At 44.3% G+C, this 26,738-nt stretch overlaps 1 protein-coding gene across 1 annotated transcript in view; it reads right to left on the bottom strand.

Annotated features, from left to right (window-relative positions):
* The window catches only part of LOC306936104 (voltage-dependent T-type calcium channel subunit alpha-1I-like), a 363,333-nt gene that overhangs the window by 240,364 nt on the left and 96,231 nt on the right, over positions 1-26,738 (bottom strand). Inside the window, exon 5 of the mRNA XM_079519541.1 lies at positions 7,848-8,276. Coding sequence (XP_079375667.1) covers positions 7,848-8,259 — 412 coding nt within the window. The 5' untranslated portion in view covers positions 8,260-8,276. The remainder of the gene's footprint in view (positions 1-7,847; positions 8,277-26,738) is intronic.

The raw sequence follows: 26,738 nt of genomic DNA, 5'->3' as shown, positions 1-26,738 counted from the left end.
CAAAACTTACAGCACTTATGGTGTTTCAAGCATTATGTTATACTTTAGCTATTGAAACATAGCTGATCTACATATTGACATCTTACGTGGTAGCTGGTGTAAATACCAGCAAATTGTCAAGGCTGAAAAAATTAAATATCTTTCAGATATAATTGCAACGAACTGTCACAAGCCTCAGGTTCTATTTCAAATTATAAATGATATACTTGACATCCCCCAGCCTGTCTGTCTTGATGCTTCCCCTGAAAAATGTGAGCTCTTTTTACAGTTCTTTATTGACAAAGTAGCTAGCATCCCTACGCCCCACCATTTTGAGCCATTTTGAGCCTGTATCCCTTATTCAGCTACAGGAAATAATTTCCCAAATAAAACCAACTGGCTCCCCTTTAGACGTCCTTCCCCCTCATCTGGCTAAAGAGACCAGTGGGGCTACCGGGCCAGATCTCCTATTGATCATAAACCAGTGCCTGGCAGGTGATGTACCAGCAATTTTCAAACATGCTGTAGTGCAGCCGCTGCTTAAAAGGCCCAACCTTGATCATTCTGTCCTATCCAACTTTCGGCCTATTTCCAAGCTCCCATTTAATTACAAAGTTTTGGAAAAATGCGCCCTGGCCCAACTGATGCCCCATTTGAACACACATTCTAGAAGTGTTCCAGTCCGGGTACAAAGCTCTCCACAGTACAAAGATTGCACTGTTAAGAATCTTTAATGACATATTTTTGGCTACAGACTCTGGTGACTCTCTCATTCTGGTGCTCTTGGATCTTACCGCGGCATTTGACACTGTAGATCAGTATTTTGCTCTCTCGCTTGGAGCACTGGGTTGGCATTAAAGGGCCAGCACTAGAGTTTTTTAGATCTTACTTGTCAGGGAGAAGTTTCCGTGTCACCCTAGGGGATGCCACATCCTCCACAGTATCCCTCCACTGTGGAGTGCCACAGGGCTCTATTCTTGGACCAATTCTGTTTATGTAGTATCTGCTCCCCCTAGGATCTATCCATTGTTACGCTGATGACAGCCACATTTATTTGCCTCTAAAGCGTAACAATCCTGACTCTTTAAAACCACTCCTTGCTTGCCTCGAGGATGTAAAAGCATGGCTGGCTTTAAACTTCCTAAACTTCAACGACAGCAAAACTGAAGTTATGGTGTTTGGGCCCACACAAGCACGTGTCTCCTCCTGGTGTTTTAGGCCCCCTTGAGCCCTTCTTAAAGCCAACTGCCACCAATCTAGGTTTCAAAAGTAGTAAGAAAGAGCTTCTTCCAGCTTAGGAGGCTATCTAAGGTTAAATCTTGTCTATCCCGCTCTGTGTTTGAAACTGTAATTCATGCTTTTATGACATCCCTCCTTGACTACTGTAATGCCCTGTATATTGGCGTAAACCAGGTTTCCATCTCTCGACTACAGTTAGTCCAGAACGCAGCTGCTAGGTTACTTACAGGCACACGTAAGCGAGACCACATCAGCCCTGTACTAGCCTCCCTCCACTGGCTTCCTGTGCGATACAGGATTGACTTCAAAGTATTGCTCTTTGTCTTTAAGTGTCTAAATGGTTTGGCACCCATATATTTATCTGAACTGCTGAAACCCTATGCTCCGACACGGACGCTTAGGTCCTCTGACCAGCTTCTCCTGGTGGTGCCTATAAAACCAGACTGAAGCTCAGAGGGAACCAGGCTTTTGCAGTGGCAGCTCCCAAGCTCTGGAATGAGCTGCCTCTGGACATAAGACAAGCCCCCACCCTCCAGGTGTTTAAATCACGCCTCAAGACTTACCATTATTCCTTGGCATTTCCAAGCACAGTATGAGATGTTTTGATGTTTAATGTGACACTGTGCATGTTGTTTGTGGTTTTTCAACGAAGTTGTGTTTTTAATGTTTCACTGTAAAGCACTTTGGTACAACGTTGTTGTTTTTAAATGTGCTATATAAATAAAGGTGGTATGGTATGGTATGGTACAGGCTCGTATAGCGTGGCACTCAAGCTTGTAGATCTGTTATTTTTGAAAAAGCTTGAAAATGTGGCGCAAATCTTATATAATATATTGGTTCAGAGCGAACGTTTTTAACTCAAATCTTTGCTTCTTAAGGGGGTCCCTGGAACAACATATTGTCAGATGGGGGTCAGTGGCCAAATAGCCTACATATAATTCTAGGGGTTCTTGACATGAAATAGTTTGAGAACCACTGACATAGAAACATAGTGTAGGTTTTTCAGAAAACTGTCCTGATTTAGAAGACATTTTGTAGAATCTGGTCTCAGGTCGAAATGGGTAAATTAAGACAAAGAATTCCACCGGCCAGCTGATGACTCTGCCTTCTGACCTGCATGTTGAGAGCAGGCAAGATAAACGAGACAACCCCAAAAACAGCATTCCTTCCTTTGAGGATCAATGAGACAGAACCAGAAGACATGACCTGTTAATTACCCAGCTGCATAATGAATGGAGCTTCACACTCAACATGACTCACAATGTCACACAACGTGTAAGTGCTGTCGGTATAGACCTTTCTGCCTGTCATAACCCATGTCGTTTTCAATCCTTTTCATATCGAGGCCCATTATTTATTCTGCATTTGATGAGATTTAGCCACTCAGACCCAAAACTTTAGCCGATTTTGTCCATAATTCCATGCTGTATTGATGTAGGAGAGATAACAGGCAAACATTGATCAAAATAACAATTATTCTACATTCTCTAATTGTGTAGACTTCTTCTAAACTAAGTAATAGAGATGTTTAACAATAATTTAACTCTTGAGAGTGTGAAATGAAACCCAATGGACCCCGTTTCATTTTACACTCTCAAGAGTTAAAAGATCTATAAGGGTCCATTTGGTTACCAACTCTCCATCATTTCGCTGGGGACCACCTGGAACCCCCTCAAGGACCACTGGTTGAGAACCACTGTCATAACCAATATGCCATAATGAAGTATTTGGCCTGAGTTAACAAGACTATTGGCCAAAGCTAGTACAGGTTCATTGTGTTATCCTCAATTGCTGGCTTTTAACCAACTCTAGAGTTGGTTAACATAAGATAAACAATCTTCAAGTGAGATGCATGGCTATAACGTTGAATGGACCCTGAGTGTAAACAAAGAATGCTGATATTGTGCAATTGCATTACCTATAACAATAAGTGCCAAGCAAATGCAAATGTTAAAGCTTGTTACTATGTTACTTTCCTCTTCTACCTCAGATTGCAGACATTTTTACCAATAAACTAATAGAGCCTATACTGTACCTGCTCGCTTGGGGGATACATTTAATCTTGACCATCAGGTGACAATTCGTGGCAGATCCTGTCAAGCAAGACTTGACAAGTTGGTGATTTGGTCAATGCACACACAGCACAGAAATAAACACATACAGAGCCTCAATATCTCAGCTTGTCCAACTGCAACGGTCCAGTCCTCATTACCCAAACTGTTGACCTGTTTGTGTGTGTGTGTGTGTGTGTGTGCGTGCGTGCGTGCGTGCGTGCGTGCGTGCGTGCGTGCGTGCGTGCTAGTGCGTGTATGTGTGTGTGTGTGTGTGTTGATGTCTAATTAAATCATTATATTTCAACTTCTCTCATTACTGTCAGTGGAAGCTGATTAATCTATACTGCAACTGCTCATATGCTGTCAAATGGGCACAACCCCCCCCCCCCCCCCAAACCGAACAGAAAAACAACACCTCGAAACCGCCTCTCTCACACACGCCTGCTCACACACACACACACACACACACACACACACACACACACACACACACACACACACACACACACACACACACACACACACACACACACACACACACACACACACACACACACACACAATGGAATTACGTCTCTCCACATCTAACGTGCTTACAGCCTGTTAGATACCACTACCAATGCATTCGAAGCTCGGCTTTGTGAAACAAGATTTGGCGTGTGTGCGTGTGCATGTGCATGTGGGTGTGCGTGCGCGCGCGTGTGTGTGTGTGTGTGTGTGTGTGTGTGTGTGTGTGTGTGTGTGTGTGTGTGTGTGTGTGTGTACAGCTTTGCCATATAGGATGCAGTGTGAAATCTGTCTTATAAACATCAAAGAGAGATTCCAAAAGGAAAATATAAACTAGTTAGTCAGCCCTTCTAGGTTTTGTCTGCCTACAATAGGATATATTTTTTACGTCTGTCTGTGTTTGCCTGCACTGTAGAATCCTGAATGTTCATTTCATTTAACGCATTGTAAAAAAATAAATGGAACCCAATGAACCTGCAAGGGTTCATTTGCTCGGTTCGAGAACTCTCCAAAAACAAATATTTTGGTTTCCTGTCTTAATTTGTCATGAGATTATGGTTGTTGCAGTTCCCTGCACTACAATACTTAACTATAGCTTGGCTCTGGGAGAGAAAAAAAACATGTATATTTAACATTTTTGTGCAGAACACATTTTGAAAACGGGGCATCAGTGAGTCCATGGACTGACTCATGGCTGCTACCAGTGCTGTCAAGTCCTGACATCTTCAACCACAACAAAACAATTGAGGGAGACAGTCACTCCATCCGACCATATCCCTCTTCTCAGCTTTCCCACAGAGATGTGGAATGATAAGATGAGTGGCTGTCTCTACTGGATAAAGCTGTCAACGGCACACTTTGGTGAAAGAGAGTTTCAAATGACACCGATCTATGTGTCATCAACATCAATATTGGAAATACTTGTGCCACAGATTGAGATTAAATATAGTCAGATGGAAATAACCCATGGCACAGAAACCACACTGCAAAATATATTTTTTTGATTACAGTATTATATTGTATACTGTGCTATACTGTACTTCAGGTCAATGTGTTGGTTAGCTGGTAAATCCTTCTGCTGGCTTATAGTCACACCTGACCTGCCAAATAAACAAGGTAGGTCACACCTGACCTGACAAAAAGCTAGCCCACTGCAATGTTAGGGAATCAGGTCTGGTAAATTGTTCTGCCCACAAACACAATTAGGCATCACAGAGTAAGAGAGGCATAAATAGTTTGGACTTACCGTACTTCCGAGGGGACTCAGGGCACAGGAAATGAACTTGGGTGAGGGGAAGGGACTGGGAAATGAACAGGGGTGAGGGGAAGGGACTGGGAAATGAACAGGGGTGAGGGGAAGGGACTGGGAAATGAACAGGGGTGAGGGGAAGGGACTGGGAAATGAACAGGGGTGAGGGGAAGGGACTGGGAAATGAACAGGGGTGAGGGGAAGGGACTGGGAAATGAACAGGGGTGAGGGGAAGGGACTGGGAAATGAACAGGGGTGAGGGGAAGGGACTGGGAAAGTGAAGGCTAAGACTAAATTAAAAGAAAAAAAAAAAAGAAAAAAAAAGGGTAAAACAACAGAATTGGACACAGAGGCAAGAGACTCTGAAAGGAGCGAAAAGGAAAGTAAAATCCCCAAAAGTGTGGATGCGGGCGGTGCCGCGGTGCGGGGGTGAGGACAGCGAGATAAGAGGATGAGTTAGGAGAGCAGGATGAAAGGATGTCAAAGAGCCAGAGCACAGAGGAAATGGGCCTGAACGGGCCGAGCAAAAGGTGCACACGGCGATATAGATGAGACAACGGCGGACAGGAAAGGTCACAGCAGGAGTGATTAGAGGTGACTGAGTGACAAAGAGTGACTAGGAGGAAGAGAGGTGATTACTGCAGCAAAAACGCAGAGTCAAAATGTGATTTAAGGTCCTTTTGGTATGGGAAAAATATGTGTTGGAGACCGGCTTTGAGTGATCTTCTTTTTTTGTATTATCTGCAGACGTAAATCAGTGACCTATAGAGTTATTACAGTATGTCATGGACATTGCAATTCGAGGTAAATTCATTGTTGCTCTCGTGGTTTGCAAAAGTTGGGAGTATATATATCTGCAGATTTGTCAGTGGTTTTGCAGTTGTTTATTGTACAGTAGTAGTCAGGTTACCTTGTCGGATTTCACTGACAGGTCCTTTTGAGATTTTCAACCCAGCCTCTTCCCTCCTCTAGCTCCTTGACACGCTTTAGTCCTGCTTCACCCACTCATCCTGTTATCATGGCCCTGTACTGGTGCTGCCCTCAACTATCAACTCTGAGAGTGTACAAAGGGTAAATGGTGCATTTATAAAGCACCTTTATCCAAAGCGCTTTAAATAGATGCCGGAGGAATCCATGCAAGGCGCCAACATGCACATCGGGAGCAATTAGGGGTTCGGTGTCGTGCTCAAGGACACTACTTCGATAACTCTGGGGGAGCCCGGGATCGAACTGGGAACCTCACAGACCAAACCAAATGAGAGTTATAGACCTGCAAAGGTCCATTTGAAACCCTCACGGTCCCTGGACCCCACTGACATAAACTCTAAACTAAGGTTGACTGTATTCCTATGAGCCCTATACAGAGTTGGCTATATTCCCAAGGAACCTATATATTTTGTTGACCATATTCCCAAGGCCTACAGAACATAGCCGATCTACAAGCTCACAGCGTTATTTATGAGCTTGGAGAACATATAAATTGGCTATTTCCGATATAGGGAAGCTAGGGCTCAGGTGGTTAACTCTTTGAGAGTACAAATGTAACCAAAATGGGCCCGTGAGCAGTCTCTGAAGGATAAAACGAGCACTGTCTGAGTATTTCATTGCGTTGGATGAAGACTTCCAGGCTTCACGTAGAGATGAAAGAGATGATGGAAACTGTGACAAGCATATAAAGCCTTATAAGAGAAGGACATGGTCAGGAGTGAGAGGGCCCACCAGCAGTGCAGTATAATGAAGCCTTATAAGAGAAGGACATGGTCAGGAGTGAGAGGGCCCACCAGCAGTGCAGTATAATGAAGCCTTATAAGAGAAGGACATGGTCAGGAGTGAGAGGGCCACCAGCAGGGCAGTATAATGAAGCCTTATAAGAGAAGGACATGGTCAGGAGTGAGAGGGCCCACCAGCAGTGCAGTATAATGAAGCCTTATAAGAGAAGGACATGGTCAGGAGTGAGAGGGCCCACCAGCAGTGCAGTATAATAAAGCCTTATAAGAGAAGGACATGGTCAGGAGTGAGAGGCCCACCAGCAGGGCAGTATAATGAAGCCTTATAAGAGAAGGACATGGTCAGGAGTGAGAGGGCCCACCAGCAGTGCAGTATAATGAAGCCTTATAAGAGAAGGACATGGTCAGGAGTGAGAGGGCCCACCAGCAGTGCAGTATAATAAAGCCTTATAAGAGAAGGACATGGTCAGGAGTGAGAGGCCCACCAGCAGGGCAGTATAATGAAGCCTTATAAGAGAAGGACATGGTCAGGAGTGAGAGGGCCCACCAGCAGTGCAGTATAATGAAGCCTTATAAGAGAAGGACATGGTCAGGAGTGAGAGGGCCCACCAGCAGTGCAGTATAATGAAGCCTTATAAGAGAAGGACATGGTCAGGAGTGAGAGGGCCCACCAGCAGGGCAGTATAATGAAGCCTTATAAGAGAAGGACATGGTCAGGAGTGAGAGGGCCCACCAGCAGTGCAGTATAATGAAGCCGTGGTTCCCAAACCTTTTAGCTCGTGACCCAAAAGAGAAAGTAGACATTCCCCCGGGACCCAACTTAGCAGCTCTAGATCGGCTATTTTCACTACTTAAACATTTGTTTTCTAATTCATGGGATTTCTTAAATTTTTAATTTTAATTTATTCAAGACAAGACCTACTTAAATAATCATTTAATTTGATATTAATTCATGAAAACTTTTTCTGGGGGAATGTTTTTTGATTATAATAATTAAAACAAAACGCAGGAAACCAAAAATGAAGGGACCCATGCATAAAAATGTGTCCACGACCCACAAATGTGTCCTTCCTGACCCAGCATGTGCGGAACCAGTGTACCATAAAGGATATGGGCTGGAGACCATGCGGATGCACCAGCTGCGTGGGCAGGTGGTCTGCTTGAGGCAGAAGAAGACCACGGGCGCCAGCTCGGGGTACGGCAGCACCAGGGCGCTCAGGTCGCTGCCGATGCTGACGTCGTCGTCGCCGCCGCACGTCCCCACCTCCTCGATGATGTCGTCCGACCGCACCGAGCCGCAGTCGTCCTCCTCCTCCTCCTCGTCACACTGCAGCCCCGCCCCCGAAGCCGGGGACACTGTGCCCCCCAGCGGCACGGGACACTCCTCGGTCGTCATGGCAGCCGGGGACACTGTGCCTCCCAGCGGCACGGGACACTCCTCGGTCGTCATGGCAGCCGGGGACACTGTGCCTCCCAGCGGCACGGGACACTCCTCGGTCGTCATGGCAACCCGGGCCCGATCTGAGAAGACAAGCAGGGGGGGAGGGGCGTTATATTTTGGTTATAAGACAACAAACGATTCGATGCAGGATACACCAAACGTTTTAATGTCAAGAAACTCCTCATTGCCGCAGAATATTTTGTGCCAGGCACCCCCATAAATAGTAAACCACATCAACCCTGGAGTCCCAATTCCAGGCATTTTTGCCACAATAATATATTATGCAAATGCATATGAAACACTGTGTTTAATACATATATCTCCCCTCCGTTGTTTTTATTGACCCTGATCATTGAATAGAGCCCTACATGTGACAGCGAGGGGTTGATAGTGAATGTGTATTCACTGTTCACAAAATAAGCCAGAGGGCTCGCCACGAGTTGCTCACGGTGTGAGTACAACATCAACTAGAACAACTTTATGATAAAACTTTACTGCCTCTCATTGGCCAATGCAGATTCCATGAGCCCATCTCATTGGCCAATGCAGATTCCATGAGCCCCTGAGGGCTCCTTACTCTCCTATAGGGCAGTATTATGCGTGTTTTAAGTACCAGGTCTTATTACTTAACTTAAGACCTGGAGGTGTGGTCAATGCCGTTTGGCCACTCAGAATAGCCAAATGGCATTGATCACGCCTCCAGGTCTTAAGTTAGTAATAAGACCTGGTACCTGGACACGCATAATACTGCCCATAGTCTCTGTGTCCCACGAGAGCTAATGCATTTATTGTAAACCCATCCGTTTACAGAGCATGGTACAGTTCACTGATAATCATACCGTATCTCATAGAGATACAGTAGAGTACAGTACAGTAGATACAGTACACACACACACACACACACACACACACACACACACACACTGCCCACACTGGAAATCACTCTCAGCAGTCATCGCACATTCATTGACAATTCACTTAGCCCCGCCACTGTGCTCTGTGAAGGAAATGGCTTTCTATTCCCCCCACTTAGTGAGTGAGCGGATTCACATTTATCTATGGACCAGGCGATCACACATACACACACAAATAATGTGTAATGCATATCTAAGCACTTGTACATGCGCAGACATACATCAGACACACACACACACGCTCACACGCACACGCACACGCACACGCACACACACACACACACACACACACACACACACACACACACACACACACACACACACAGCAGCTGAACAGTTTTTCACATTGCTGTGTTGTTTATTTATTTAGTGTATTTTCTATCCCTTCAGGGCAGCCAGAAATCAATCAACCCATGGCTGGCCTGCCAAACAGAACAGGTTCTCCAGCTTATTCTGGATCTGGGCCCACTTGAAAAGCTCAAATGTAGCTTTAAGCATCAATTCAATAAGGAAGATCTCTGTTGGCTTGAGAGGTGAGCACTTCTTAGGCCAGTCAATCTAAGACCCACAAGAAATTGCAATAGTAATCATTCAAGGCTTTTTTGATTTTTTTTGATAGGGTCATCCAAATAACATTATTATTATTTTGGATCATGGTGAGCAGGTAAATGAGGTAAATTAACTCCGAGGACTTCATTCCAAGCCGCTGCCCGATAGCTGATCTCCAGAGTGGAGTAGGCTTGAGGCAGTGCACCCTCCGTTACAGAGAGAGTAGTAGAAACATCACTGCAAGAGTTGCTATATGTTTAATCAATATATTGAGTGAAACCCCGTTTATTGCTACATCCTTTAGTAATTCTATATGTCTGAGCACCGGGCCACGGAAGCCTGCTTTTTGTACAGTTTGGTAGATTAGATTACAGTAGGAAATAGTAGGGCACTGTTGTCACTTTATTTCCGTTGTTAGGTTAGTATATCTAAAACTCAAGAGGTTAGTTTTAGAATGCTTTTGATTATTTCCCTGAGTTGCTCCGTGTGTCATTTATGTTTGTAAAAACCAATGTAATTCATATTGAATACATATGTAAATATATTGTTTCACTATAATTTGTATGCCACAGAATAAGAAATAAACACCTTTTGGCATTTTACCACCTTGCCTTATTACAATAACCGTCCTAGACTCGGTGAGTCGTTACATATCAACATCCTAATACTGTCCAATAATTAGATGAGGAGGGGGTGAAATGATGACAGGCAGTTGCTGCATAGCACATGCAGACTCTTCACATACTAGAGTGTGTGTGAAGAATCTGCATGTGCTATTAACTCATTTTGGATAAAATATAAATAAATTCAGTTTTTCTCATCTGGTGAAAAGCTGGAGGTTTGCACGAGGGCAGGCTCTCAGTCAAATCTGGTCACAAATGTGATGAAGTCATCACATTTGGGCATATTTGGGCAAGCGGCTATGGCCGCTTGTAGCCCAAGAAGTGTTTTTCATGCAAAACTAATGCTTGGAATAAATTCAGAATCATATAATCCCTAGTTTGAAATGTTTGCCTTATATAGTTTTCAATAGTACCTGCAGTAATCCGCAGTCAGCTAATCAGACTTTAAATATCACTGCCTCTGACACTTGTCATTCTCGTTTCAGCATGCAACCAGCAACCCACCTCCATCCCCAACTCCACCTCGTCCCAATCGTCTAGTGTTGAGAAGGAGGGAGGTTCATCTGCATGCACTGCCACCACCAGCGTCAGACTCCAAAGGGGCTTTCTCCCTATTAAAAGCTAATCTTATACGTTAAATGTCAATGGAGTCTAATCGCCAAACTGTTATCTTTTATTCAATAAAACGTTTCGTTTTGCAACAACTTGATCTCTCCCTTTATTGAAAAGTGCTCGTGGTCAGATGGGTGGGTCTGTGTGCATTCAGAGCATGTTTATTTTAATGATCAATCAATCGATTGTGTTCCTGCTTGGAGCAATGGAACTCACATAGACAGTATACTTTATTTATGGTATATGTATCGATATCACAACGAATACGACAACGAATACTGTGGCATTTTTTACATCACGTTTTTTGTTTTTGTTTTTAAGTATGAATGTTATATTATCATTCAAATGTTAGTGCTTTGCCAAGTACTTGGGTTTGCCCACTAGCAACACAATTATCAAGTAAATACTCAAGTATTCAAAGGACCAAATACAAATTTAAGAAATTGTCAGAAAACTACAAAAATAGTGAAAATAGGACATCTACAGTACAAAGCTCATGACACCTTGGGTATTGCACTTTTGAAAACACTTTTTGTATTTCTAAAACAAAGAAACAATTACTCCAAAAGGTACTTAAGTATACCGTACTCAAGTAAATGTACTTAGTTACTGTCCACCACTGATAATAACATATTGGAGGTAGGATAGGATTTAACTGGGAGACAGACAATGGGAGGTAATAACGCACGCACGCACGCACACACGCACACACACACTTGAGACTCACGTTGGGCAGGGGTGGAAATAGATGCTTTGAACAAGCTGCGTGCGTGCGTGCGTGCGTGCGTGCGTGCGTGCGTGCGTGCGTGCGTGCGTGCGTGCGTGCGTGCGTGCGTGCGTGCGTGCGTGCGTGCGTGCGTGCGTGCGTGCGTGCGTGCGTGCGTGCGTTGGCAGCCGTAGTGTTTCGATTTCAATTGAAATGCCCCCCCACTGACATTATGAAAATTATATAACTCAGCCATTTTTAGGGTTAAAACCAGGCCAACAGTGCATGAATAACTGAATAATAACAAAGGGGTAGAGTTAACAATCTCCTGCTGGAAGGGATGGAGGTGGACACTTCCTGCATGCCACAATATTCTCCAAATAGCCAGTGGTGTAAAGTAACCATGTACATTTACTCAAGTACTGTACTTAAGTACAGTTTTGATGTATTTTTACTTTTACTTCTACGCATCAGAGCCAAATATTGTACTTTTACTCCACTACAATTATTGGACAACTTTAGTTACTAGTTACTTTACTAGTTAGATTTTGATTTGAATTATTATTACAAAACATACATTAAGCACCTCAGTCCGGAGATGCGACACATTGTGCGCATTGCGAGTACTTTCTCCACCACTGCCAATAAAATAAAGAATTTCCATATATCTCTTCATTAAAAAAACAAAAAAAACAAACATCATTGATTCAGATTATTCCATTATCTTATGGGGATGTCTTGGATAATTACTATCTTGAGCTGTCCATGGTGCTGAAAGTTGAAGACAGAAAATAATACCGTTATGGATGCAAAACAGTGTGTGTGTGTGTGTGTGTGTGTGTGTGTGTGTGTGTGTGTGCGCGCGCGTGCGTGCGTGCGTGCGTGCGTGCGTGCGTGCATGCGTGGGTGTGTTATTGAATGTGTGAAGCTGTTTATATTTGTCTTAAATCCTACGGTGGGATTATTGATGTCAGTGGGAGAGTGGACTTTGTTTACACAGAATAATTATATTAACGGCTATTTATTACAAGCTAAGAAAAATAGGCCAGTGGATTTTCAGCAAAGCCTCTTTTTCTCATCACATACAGAACTAATCCGCTAACAAGATGCTAAACTGGCAGAAGGTAGGGACTAAAATAAAACTGCTTGTACTGTAGCATCCAAAAAGGAACAAATAAATAAAGGCGGAGTGACAATAATACGAAAAAAAAGAAAGAAAAAAGACATGCACATCCAAAGTCACCTTATGGTGCAATATCTATCTATCATAGCATCGGAGCCCGTAGTGTGCGAGCGTCTTTATTCTTGAACTTCGGAGTGACAATAATAAACATAAACATTGATGTACTGTGCAGTATCTTGTACAGTACCATCGGTTAGCCATCTGTGTAATATATGATCTATCCAACTCCATATACAAGCACACAAGCGTACACATAGCCAGCCATCCGTGGATCCAACCATCTGCTTATCTATGTCTTTTTATTGTTTTTCTCTGAAGGAGGCGAGCCGCCTAGAAACGGGTCTGTGTGTGGGTGTGTGTGTGTGTGTGTGTGTGTGTGTGTGTGTGTGTGTGTGTGTGTGTCTGAGAGTCTAATCTCGTAAATCGCTGGAGCGATCAGCGCCACATTTCCTGTGCACGCTGCCAGTAGATGAAACCGCATCCGCACCGCCAGCAATGCGAGCGAGCGAGCGAACGAAGACATCAATGAGACTGTCCTCACGTACCGCGAGCGTGCGGCGACGTCGTCCACCACTCATATATTCAGTCGCAGAGTCTCTATTTGAGAGAGCGAGGTTTCGCGGCCCCAAACATTTTTATTGGTTGAGATCTATACACGCTACTAGTTATTGGTTATTTGATTGGTTTTTGCAATATCGCCATCGGAACGCTCGCTCCTTGCCTGTGTAGATGAGGTGTGAAGGTCCATACGTCGGAACGCTCGCTCCTTGCCTGTGTAGATGAGGTGTGAGGGTCCATAACGCTCGCTCCTTGCCTGTGTAGATGAGGTGTGAGGATCCATAACGCTCGCTCCTTGACTGTGTAGATGAGGTGTGAGGGTCCATAACGCTCGCTCCTTGCCTGTGTAGATGAGGTGTGAGGGTCCATAACGCTCGCTCCTTGACTGTGTAGATGAGGTGTGAGGGTCCATAACGCTCGCTCCTTGCCTGTGTAGATGAGGTGTGAGGGTCCATAACGCTCACTCCTTGCCTGTGTAGATGAGGTGTGAGGGTCCATAACGCTCGCTCCTTGACTGTGTAGATGAGGTGTGAGGGTCCATAACGCTCGCTCCTTGCCTGTGTAGATGAGGTGTGAGGGTCCATAACGCTCACTCCTTGCCTGTGTAGATGAGGTGTGAGGGTCCATAACGCTCACTCCTTGACTGTGTAGATAAGGTGTGAGGGTCCATAACGCTCGCTCCTTGCCTGTGTAGATGAGGTGTGAGGGTCCATAACGCTCGCTCCTTGCCTGTGTAGATGAGGTGTGAGGGTCCATACGTCGGAACACTCGCTCCTTGCCTGTGTAGATGAGGTGCGAGGGTCCATAACGCTCGCTCCTTGCCTGTGTAGATGAGGTGTGAGGGTCCATAACGCTCGCTCCTTGACTGTGTAGATGAGGTGTGAGGGTCCATAACGCTCGCTCCTTGCCTGTGTAGATGAGGTGTGAGGGTCCATAACGCTCGCTCCTTGACTGTGTAGATGAGGTGTGAGGGTCCATAACGCTCGCTCCTTGCCTGTGTAGATGAGGTGTGAGGGTCCATAACGCTCACTCCTTGCCTGTGTAGATGAGGTGTGAGGGTCCATAACGCTCACTCCTTGCCTGTGTAGATGAGGTGTGAGGGTCCATAACGCTCACTCCTTGCCTGTGTAGATGAGGTGTGAGGGTCCATAACGCTCGCTCCTTGACTGTGTAGATAAGGTGTGAGGGTCCATAACGCTCGCTCCTTGCCTGTGTAGATGAGGTGTGAGGGTCCATAACGCTCGCTCCTTGCCTGTGTAGATGAGGTGTGAGGGTCCATACGTCGGAACGCTCGCTCCTTGCCTGTGTAGATGAGGTGTGAGGGTCCATAACGCTCGCTCCTTGCCTGTGTAGATGAGGTGTGAGGGTCCATAACGCTCGCTCCTTGCCTGTGTAGATGAGGTGTGAGGGTCCATAACGCTCGCTCCTTGCCTGTGTAGATGAGGTGTGAGGGTCCATAATCACTAGGGAGTCCTTGACGTGAGAAGGTTTTAGAGCCTATGACCACATAGACGACTGACATCACAGACCAAGATCTACACAGAGACGCACTGCCTTTCAACGCATGTTGATTATTTATGTATCCATGAACCATGAATGAAAGGATAGAGGTATTAAATCTCTCAGATTGAAACGAATTGCCACACTCTGGATTTTGCAGTGCATACTCCCTGACTGTAAGTGTGTTGCTGAGTAGGAAGATGGTAGCACATACAGAGTGTGTGTGTGTGTGTGTGTGTGTGTGTGTGTGTGTGTGTGTGTGTGTGTGTGTGTGTGTGTGTGTGTGTGTGTGTGTGTGTGTGTGTGTGTGCATGAACGTGAGAGAGAAAGGAAAAGTGTGTGAGAGAGAGAGAGGGAGAGAGGTTTGCGTGTGCACACATTAACACCCTTAATTGGGGTAACGGATATACTACAATGCAGTCACCCATTTAGGAAGGCTGAGGGCTGTGATGAGCTATGGGAAATATGCTCCCCCCTCGCTCGCACGCACGAACGCACGCACGCACGCACGCACGCACGCACGCACGCACGCACGCACGCACGCACACACACACACACACACACACACACACACACACACACACACAGCGACAGTCTGAGACAGAGACACACGAGGAGAGGCTGGATAAGACAAGAGCAGAGCAGAAACATTCTCAGCCAAGATATGGCAACCCACAACATGCAGATTAATGTTGAATCCATGTTGAATCCAGTTGGGAGGTCTGACTGCAGACAGACTGTGACCAGTCTCTGAATAGAGCATGTTGTGTTTACACACGTATAGTCGTACACCCACCATGTTTACACACGTACAGTCGTACACCCACCATGTTTACACACGTACAGTCGTACACCCACCATGTTTACACACGTACAGTCGTACACCCACCATTTTGTGTTTACACACGTACAGTCGTACACCCACCATGTTTACACACGTACAGTCGTACACCCACCATGTCAATGTGTTTACACACGTACAGTCTTTCACCCACCATGTCAATGCTGTGTTTACACACGTACAGTCGTACACCCACCATGTCAATGTGTTTACACACGTACAGTCGTACACCCACCATGTCAATGCTGTGTTTACACACGTATAGTCATACACCCACCATGTCAATGCTTTGTTTACACACGTACAGTCGTACACCCACCATGTCAATGTGTTTACACACGTACAGTCGTACACCCACCATGTTTACACACGTACAGTCGTACACCCACCATGTCAATGTGTTTACACACGTACAGTCATACACCCACCATGTCAATGCTTTGTTTACACACGTACAGTCGTACACCCACCATGTCAATGCTTTGTGTTTACACACGTACAGTCATACACCCACCATGTTGTGTTTACACACGTACAGTCGTACACCCACCATGTCAATGTTTGCTGCATTCAAAATGGAGACAATTTCCAAACAAATTGAAATAAATATCTTACTGACATCTCTTTGATTTTTGCAAAAGATATCACAGCAGATCTACAAGGTCACTATTTTCACAAATCCTGAGGGCTTAAGCGGTTAATTCATAATGTACCCTTTCCCTAAATTCCTAGAAATGTATGAGAGTTAAAAGTACAATCTTTGTCGTAGTGGATTGAAAATATTTATTAAAAAGTATAAATACTTGCCTAAATATAGTCAGTTCTGAGCACCACACTGAGCATGTATTTCATACATGTACGCCCCATGGGAGACACGTGATGATCAATTAGAACCACTGAATGATCTGAGGAATATTAAATGAAAGAATGATTTTTTTTAAGTGATATATTTGTTTTGTTTAGGTTAATAATGTATCTCATACTGTAGCAGTGACAGGATTTCCACTCTAAGCGATTTGGAATGACTACACAACTGTAAGTGGGTTGAACACCATGGTTTAATCTCTTTCCTTGCAACAGACAAATTGCTCTCTTTGTTATGTACTATTAATACTGTATATATACGTGTGCCTTCTTTTGCTCATTTGATCTGACACTGCCGCTATAGGATAAGATATTGTGTATACAAAAATATAAGCTTTTGTATATACCTTCAAGGAATGCTGACATAACCACCTGGATTCAAAAGCTAGCTGGTTTCTCAACAGATCTACCGTTCATCCACTGAGGGTTCCCCTGGCCAAGGGAGATATTAAGAGAATAATATAAATGCGTCCATCAAAATGCAACATCTTACAATAAATGCACCACATCTCTGTGTGTGGGTACGTATGTGTGTGTACAGTACGTCTGTAATCCACATATCTCGAGAACCGTTCGCCCCACCGACACGTGCAGTGTCCGGCTTTGAGTCGGTCGTATACAGTAGGCTACATGGTTGTGCGGAACCGCACCAAAAGTCTCTGGTCAGACTCTGCCAGTGGACCTAATGAGCCTATAAGTCCCCTCACCTGTAGAATCCCCAGCCTCAGCCAATTGATTGTCATGGCAACCCCACACCTGCCATTTGATTACTTAACCAGTCCACTTTTCACAGTCAGTTTGCACTCTTCAGACACAGGCAGACAGACTATACAGATATCTCCATATACAGTGTGGACACAAAGGGGACACAGACAGACGGTTAAAATGGGTGCTATGAAAATGGGTATTGAATACTAGGTTCCAAATAGGCCGGTGGCTGACGGGCACAGGTCTAGGTCATTCAAAATGTTGGTGTCCGCATCTATGAAATAACCAAACACTGTCGTAATCAGGGCTACAATATGTTAACCCATTTTGGGCGGGAACCCCTTTTGGTGTTAGCATTATGTTGTGCTTTAGCTATTGAAAAATAGCAGATCTACAAGCTGAAAAATCGAAGAACGACTGACATAGAAACATAGCTTTTTCAGAAAACTGTCAGGATGTAGAAGACATTTTTAGAATCTGATCTCAGGTCAGAATGGGTTAACTGTGTATGTTATTTAGCCCAGAGAGGTCCAGGGACCCTCAGGGTTCTGAATGGACCCTTGCACTATAACTCTGAGTGTACAATTGGAACCAAATGGACCCACACAGGGTCTGAGGGGCATAGGACAAGAAGTAATAACACACTTCACACACAGGGTCTGAGGGGCATAGGACAAGAAGTAATAACACACTTCACAGGACAAGAATATGGTAGTCGACACTCTCTATTTCTCTAATAATCCACATTGTCTGGGAGGAAAGGATATTAAGAAATGTTCCATTCTAATGTTGCATTATGAGCTTTTGATGAATGGTAAAAGTGAAATATTTCTCAGCCTGTGTTGTGTGTGGTTGAGTGCGTGGCTGTGCGTGTGCATGGATGCCTCCATCCAAACAACAGAGACCCTTTTAGAACCTCAACACGCACGCACGCACGCACGCACGCACGCACGCACGCACGCGCGCGCGCACGCACGCACGCACGCACAGTCATTTGCTGTCATCTGTCGTTTGCTGCGTCAGGCAATGCTGCATCCATTGCCCTGAGACAAATCGGTTTTGATATCCACGGAGGAGTTTTCCATACAACGAATTACTGGGTAACTGAGCAAATCAAACTATTCCATCGTGAGTCCATAATGTGTTTAGAAAGCAGCCGATATGAGAGCCAAGACTGCATGCAATGGGTGGCTTTTTGACAGCATTAAAAACAAGCCTGTCCAAAATAAACATGATGAATTTCAGTCTGTATAAGAAATTGAAGTCTAGAATCACTTAATATCAACTTGGCAAATTTTACACTGTCTAGTCGGTAAGGCTGCACGATGTTAGAAACCATGTGATATGTGATACTATTTTTGAATATTGCGAAGACGACATGAAGTACGATATAACTTAGTTAACAAATATTAAAGTATACAGTTTGAATGAGTTTCTGCCTTAGGTTTGCTGCCTACTAGGCCTAACATAGAACCCAGGCAATGAATAATCCTAGTGCAGTGGTAGTTCTCAAACTTCTTAATTTCAAGGACCTCCATAACTCTGAGAGTGTACAAGTGGAACGCAGAGTTTAGTACTAAAGTAGTAAGTAGTCTTGTGTAACCAGACAACTATTCCACAATCTCCGAATGCTATAGACTATAGAGTACACTACACCCGAAATCCGAGTATACAGAAGTTGTCATTTCCGTTCACATTTCCGTTCATATTTTAAAAATATATTTACATTTTATTATTTTATGTCCATTTCTGCTAAGCAGCAAGCTATATATGCTTAGATGATTTCGATTTATATATTAGGATAATTTTGCACGACTGCAAAGACAAAACGGAAGTGGGGAGAAGGCCTTCACTTCTGCTTTATCGCTTATACTCATGATCAGAGCTTCCGTGCTGTATGACGGAATGACAGACACATTTTAAATTTGCGAGAAGCAACAGTTTGGCCATGCGAGACTAGTACTAAAGGCCTATTCATACTCAGTTTTAGGTGATAATGTGACCCCGAAACGGTGGTTAGTAAAAACAAGAGCGATGTGTTTGGTTGAGCGGTGATTCGCTTCCCGCCAGTATGAATAGGCCTTCAGGGTCCATTTAGAAGACTAGAGTGGTGCCCGTTGGAGCCTCTACAGCGGTGCCCGTTGGGCACTGTCCTACTTGGAACGATGCAAGTTGGAAATGCATGCCCCTCCCAGATATTATGTCTGTGTCCCTTTTATGCCGATATATGGATTGTCAGGCATGCCCAAATATGGAGTCTATGCAGAGCCCGGGCAGAGGCCTTGGGGCGGTTCTGGACAACCGTGGGTCCGACCAACTCGACACCGTGCACTGCACCCCCAGTGGTTGGGTGGAACGTGTGTGTCGAATTTAAAGTCGTTGCGGCGAACGGTTCTTGAGTTACGTGGATTACAGACGTACGTACAGACGTACAGAGACTTGGTGGATTTATAGTTAAATAACATTGCCATTCAAGCAGTATTTAGCTATAAGCAGTAGGCTATATTATTGTGAATGTTGATATTGCGATGACGTTACACATTCGATATATTGTGCAGCACTGCGGTTGTCGTTATAACTTATAACTGTATAAAATGATTTACAGTAAATGTCAAATCTTTGAATATATATTCTTTCAGAGTGAACGTTTTTAACTCAACTCTTTGTTTCTGGGGGGGTCCCTGGAATAACATATTTTCAGATGGGGGTCGGCGGCCAATTACATATAATTTTTGGGGTCCTTGACATGAAATATGGAGAACCACTGATACAGAAACATGAGGTATTTCAGAAAACTGTCGACGTCAGGCCTAAATGGGTTACGTTTCTTAATGTTTATGATACAATATAGTACTCGTGCTATAGCAGTGGTTCTCAAACATTTCCATGTCAAGGACCCCCACATTGATATCTTTGGCCACAGACCACGATATGAAAGGATTTTGTGCCAAGATTTCCAACACAAAAATGTGAAAGTTGAAAAATAAAATAGGGCTTTAAGTGTTAAATGGTTCCCATTTCTTTCTGGGGACCCCCTGGAACCCCTTTTCAATGCCCTGGGGACCCCCTGGAACCCCTTTTCAATGCCCTGGCGGATCCCGGGCCCCACTTTGAGAACCGGTGTTCTAAAGTGTTTGTTTTGATGTCTTTTGATCTGTATATTGCTGTGAAGTCTTGTTTTAACTGTGGAATGCTGAATCTCCCGTCTGCCCAATTTAATATACTCTGGGGTACTAATAAAGAAACCGTGAACCTTGATGGAGCAACATGGATAGAAGTGAACAAGATAGCTGACTGAATGGGTGCACACCGACTACTAATTGCAATGTCCCGCCCGGTTTGATTCACAATTTGTGTTGCATGTTTCTTGCCCTCATTCGATTTCCTGTCTCGCTGGCTGCACTGTCCTGCTCCTGCCTAAATAAAAGCAAAAGGAACAGCCTTAGAGAAGAGCCCCAAATAATTACACCCTTGAGGTTTAAGTTCATTTACAAGCATTGATTGATTCATCACTTTTTAATTTTGTTTTGGCCATGATCTAAATTGTGTATGTTTGCCAAGAGGTTTATTGCGTTTATAAATAACTCAATTCAGTGAACATGCATCGGACACACATGGGTTTTTCTTGAATAATTATAACACAATGCACAGTCAAATTCACAGTGTTCATTAACATGATTTTACTCTGTAGACAGGTATCACTGCTCTCCTGTAGGTTGTTTTTCAAACTACTGGAAAACAGAAACAAACAAAACTGAAGTGAACTGGGCCGAGTACTGTCCCAAATGTTTCCAATCATTAATAAATAAATGGTAACTGCTACGGAATAATTCTCTAAGCTACTTTGAGAAGGCTGTCAAAATCCTGTTGGTAATAAATGCTTCATCCTGCTCCACATAAATAACGATGAAAAACTTCCGTCAAACCAGGAAAAAATCAGGTGGAACACTATAAAGTTATTGTTCCATGCGAGCATTCTGTAACATCAAAGCATCAAACCAAGATATTCAAACTAATGAAATAATGAAAACAGCTACATGTCACTCTAAGATACACTAGGTATTGGATGGAGCCCGCACACCACAGGTATAAGAAAGACGTTCTTTATTGAAAATTCTGACAACGTTTCGATCTATTTGATCTTCATCATCTCACTCTAAGATACACTCCCTGTTTCCTGTCTCTCTCCACTGTATAAAGGCAGAACAATATGGTATGATGGTATAACACATTAAAACTAAACAGAAATTCAAAGGTCAAAACCAATGATAAAAGCAAAACAATAACAGCCTCGCCTCAGACCCCACAAACTACTACGCACTGACGACAGTATCATCGATAATCCTTGTTCCCGTTCCAATCATTCACCAGGTTAAAATGGATGATTACACTGCATGCTGCACCTTCGTTCAATACCACCATAGCTCACCATCATCACTTGTTGGGTGCATCATACTCATAACAACAGCTGTTTCTTAACTATTGCAGCAGAATGGGGTCATCACCTGCAACCGCTGCCAGAAACTTTTTAAGTGCTTCCAGTTGGTAGTGACATATGGCTGTCAGGCCCATCTCCCGGCTCCCAGCCTCTCCTCTCCTGACACAGCAGAAAGTCGTCATCGACTCAGGCATTAGCGATGGATCATAGACCGGCCGACTGGGCACATTTGCCTCCGTCAGCGAACCTCTGTTGACTCATATCAGTGGAAGCAACATTTTATTGGGCCTAGTTGTTACCGTTTTGCACAAAAAAAATCCATTCCCTAAGCAGAGCTAACAGTTTCAGTGGCCAATAAGACTTTATTTCTTTCCTTGTTTCTTTCTCTCACCCCCTTTCGTGAAAATAGCAAATGATGGGAGCTTGTACAACAAAGAATTGCACCCACTATACACCTGTGATTTGACTGTAAACTTGGAAGAAATTGAAGAGGTTGTTTGGTAAATCGTCCATTTAAGGTTGTCACATCTTGCAGTTTCTAACTTCCACTTTCAACTTCACTCTCTACTTTATCTCACCCTCTGTCTGCTTGCTGTGTGTTGTGTGAATGCACTCACTCAATAAATGCTGCTGATGCTAATTAGCGACATATACGGCACCACACTGAATGGGGTCATAGCTATTATCGTTAGCGTCGGCATGCGAACGGATCTCTGAATTAGGGTCAACGCCAAGTTCAGGAATGCTAATGCAGATTCACTGGTTGGCATGAGGGACAGACAGGCCAGGAAATGAGAGAGAGAGAGAGAGAGAGAGAGAGAGAGAGAGAGAGAGAGAGAGAGAGAGAGAGAGAGATGGAGCTATAGCAATAGTTAGCTATAGTGATGTGGAGCCTGTTAGACATATTGGACCAAGGCTGAATGAACTGTCACGATCATAGTGTAAAGACTGCAAAATGTTGCTTCATTAAGGGATAGATTAGCTGGACATGCTAGTGAGTGACCCAAGTTATGATATAAGATCTTGTAGGTCTTCTTGTCTCTCCCAATCATTAGCCTACCTCGTTCCCAGCCTTTTCTAATCTCTGAGGAGAAAAGCCTGCGGTTACGACCTAATGCAGAGCGTGTCTATAGGGTAGGTTGGGACTTCTGTTGTTTTGGAAACTGTCTTTTTCTTACTAGTACCAGGTTTCATGCACGGGGAACCGATCTGTAAAGATGATACTTCCGTGTAGACACTAGCCAGGTCTCGCCCAGCATGCCCAATCACATAACAATAAACATAATCGCCACCCCCGGTCGTTTGGGCCTGGCAGACGGAATAATCTACACTCATTGTTACTTTAGGTGTTAAAATGACCTCAACTAAAGCATCCATGAAAATGTGTTTAGCAATGGCCATTACACCTTGCTATTCACTATTCACTACAGCAGCTCAAACAGTTTGATTTGCACGCACGTACAGTTTGTGTGTCATGTGTGTGTGTGTGTGTGTGTGTGTGTGTGTGTGTGTGTGTGTGTGTGTGTGTGTGTGTGTGTGTGTGTGTGTGCGCGCGCTCGTGTGCAAAACTCTTGTTCAATCTGAAACAAAACAAATGGGAAAATCAATTGGGTTCCTCGCTCTGACATGATCTCTCTTCTATAGCCGACAGCCTTCCTCTCTTCCCTCGAGTCTATAGCACCGTGCTTCCCAACCTTCTGTGAACTTGAAACTCGCCAAATCGGTCCACCCATCTGACCACTTTACGGGGCAGCCTTTTATCTGCCGTGTTCAATGGTCAGGTGGGTGGACCATGGGCATTTTCTAGAGCATTTTAATGATCAATCAATTGATTGTGTTACAGCTTGGATCAATGTAACTAACTTACTAGTTCCTACTCGGTATCACAATGACAACATCATGACAATCACCATCATACCTGGAAGTGATGGGGGAACGAGTGTCAAAAAACTGCTGATTGCATTTAAACAACGTTAAACTCACTTTGCCACTCGATTTGCTACTCGCTTTATGCATGCGCATACTTTCTACGCACGCACGCACGCACGCACGCGCGCACGCGCACACACGCACACACGCACACACGCACACACACACAACACACACACACACACACACACACACACACACACACGCACGCCAGGGAGGAAGGCTTGTACCTCAAAATTGTACTTAAGTAAAAGTACTTAGTTACCAAGAATGCTTACTGTATGTTAGAGCGATGACTGCACAGGATTCACAGCATGTCTGCATAGTGTAGAACTTACTGTATGTTAGAGCGATGACTGCACAGGATTCACAGCATGTCTGCATAGTGTAGAACTTGTGTGCTGTTGTTTTGCATGCATGTGTGTGCACTGCACTGCACTGCATGTACGCACTCAAACACACATATTGTATGCTAGAATAGCAATAGAATAGTCTGATAGAAATTATGCCAGATAATGAGGAATTCATCAAAGCTCCCTCCCAGTGCCAGCAGCAACACGCACGCGCACGCACACACAGCACGCACGCACTAAACCCAGACTCTCCCAAGCTCCAAATTACCAATAACGAGGAGTGGTTCTAACCAATTAAGGAACACCTGTGACAATGACAAAGTCCACTGTCCTCATTATTGCGGACATGTGTGTGTGTGTGTGTGTGTGTGTGTGTGTGTGTGTGTGTGTGTGTGTGTGTGTGTGTGTGTGTGTGTGTGTGTGTGTGTGTGTGTGTGTGTGTGTGTGTGTGTGTGTGTGCGCGCACGCCTGTGCATGCGTGCAAATTAGGAGTTTCAAGGGATGGAAGGTATACACACACAGTGTCCTGCAGCAATTGCTGTCTGTTGTTTGTGCATTGATTTTCCCCATACCACCACTAGCTGCATAGTTAGCCAACTGCTCACGCACGCACACACGCACGTACGCACGCACGCACGGCTCTGGAGTACTAAGCGGCTTTAATCACGGTTTCCACATCAGTCTCCTGACATCAAAACGGCGGTCATGCCCATTCAATAACTGACAGTTCACTCCCCTGAGAAGATTACAGTATGCAAATATGACACGTAGAAATACCTCTGCAATCATAATGGTGACATTCCAGAAGGTTATAAATCAACTAACACATTTTTGGGGTTTCCTTGCCCATGCAGGTGGGCTGTAGGGTCTGTAAGGGAGAGGAAGAGAATGGCTTCATCCTCATCTCTATCTCTCTCTCTCTCTCTCTCTCTCTCTCTCTCTCTCTCTCTCTCTCTCTCTCTCTCTCTCTCTCTCTCTCTCTCTCTCTCTCTCTCTCTCTCTCTCTCTCTCTCTCTCTCTCTCTCTCTCTCTCTCTCTCTCTCTCTCTCTCTCTCTCAGTATATTACTTTATTTATCAGCCACTTCATAAATTCTCCATATTCTGGGGGGAGTAGTAGCCCAAAATAGCACACCCTAGGGCTTACACTTCTAGTGATTTTTACTAGTTGACTAGTTGCCTAGTTTACTTGTCGACTATAGTTGTTTAACTACAGGTGCCTATTTTGAGGCCTACAAAAACGGGAGGGAAAAAAACAACTATATCGGCCCAGGCGGTGGCGTAACCGTCTGGGCACCCGACTGGTAATCCAGTCGCAGTGTGCCGCGGGTTCGACTCCCGAGCCCGACACGGCCTTTACTGCATGTCTTCCCCCATCTCTCTCCCGTTTCCTGTCAGCCTACTGTCTGTCCCTTCAAAAACCAATAAAAGGCGTAAGCCGCAAAAAAATATCTTAAAAAAAAAAAAAAAAAAAACTATATCAACTAGTCAACAAGGTCAACTAGTGGATTTACTAGTCGAATATAATGAATAGTCAACTAGTTGCTTAAAGCCCTGCGGCTTTAATTTAACACACTTTAGAACAAAGTACAATGTGTTTACTGATACAAAATGCTACGTAGGACAAAACTGGACTGTGTATGAATTTCTAGTCCAATGACAGTCTTTAATACACTAAAAATCACCCGAAAACAGTACAACTTTGGATGCTTGGTATACGTGGGACTTGCATGACCCCTTACATCTTTTTGAATTTCATGGGAACTAACATTAAGTTCTGATTGTTCAGTTCAACTAGAAGTAAATGCAAAGTTGCTTCAGTTATCCCAGGCTTCGCCATAGGGGTGAAATGGTACACAATGGTCTCCTATAAGTGGACCGCGTATCTGACATCAGATCTTGCGAACGATTGCTGCCCCTATATTGTGAAAGTGTGTTGCTGGGACAGAGAAAGGTTCATAACAAAGTTGATCATCTTCTGATTTGTCTCCCTGAATAAGGCCATTGTCAGTGGTATGGTTTAGGCCAGAGTGTCTAAAACTATAACTATGCCAGATAGCGAATGAAATGCATTAGGATAGACTACATCCCATAGCCTGAAAGGACGACTGCGATTGGCTAGTTCGTTGTTAAGCCCAACCCGGATGGCCAATGGTTTAATTTCTACATCCCATAACCTGGGCTGGTGGGATATTTGTTCTGCGATTGGCTAGTTTGTTGTTTATAGGCCACCCGGATAGACAATAGCATAACATCATCACCTCAGTCAGTCAGTCAGTCAGTCAGTCAGTCAGACATTCGTATGTGTCGGTCTGGCATCGCTGATGCAGTCCAGGCATCACATCACAGATTAACATCACTGACTCACTGCTCTGTCGGATTATTAGAGCTCCTCTTGGCCGCAAATATGAACTGAGGTCAAATATTTCTTGCACCGTCTAAAGGCTGGCAGCGCGCTGGGCAGATGTTTGGTCATAAGTGGGCAACGCTCCCAGCCACAAACAACACAATGAGACAAGTGCAATGATCCATAAGCTTCCTGTCAACAACAGGACGGCAAATGAAAGGCTGTGTTTCCGAAGGATAATGAGGCGTCTCTTTAGCCACCCAGAGTTACTCTGTCTATCACTGTCATTAGATCATATGAGCACTGTCGGGGGGGGAAAGCTTGTATGTCCAAAACTGTTCGGAAAATGGAAATATAGAACCTGTGTTCCAATGGATTCAATGTAGTTATCATTTAGAGACAAACTCGTGCCAATGCTT

The sequence above is a fragment of the Electrona antarctica genome (genome assembly GCF_951216825.1).
Source record: "Electrona antarctica genome assembly, chromosome: 14".
In the NCBI taxonomy this organism is placed as follows: Eukaryota; Metazoa; Chordata; class Actinopteri; order Myctophiformes; family Myctophidae; genus Electrona; species Electrona antarctica.
This window is presented reverse-complemented; position numbering and strand designations above follow the sequence as displayed.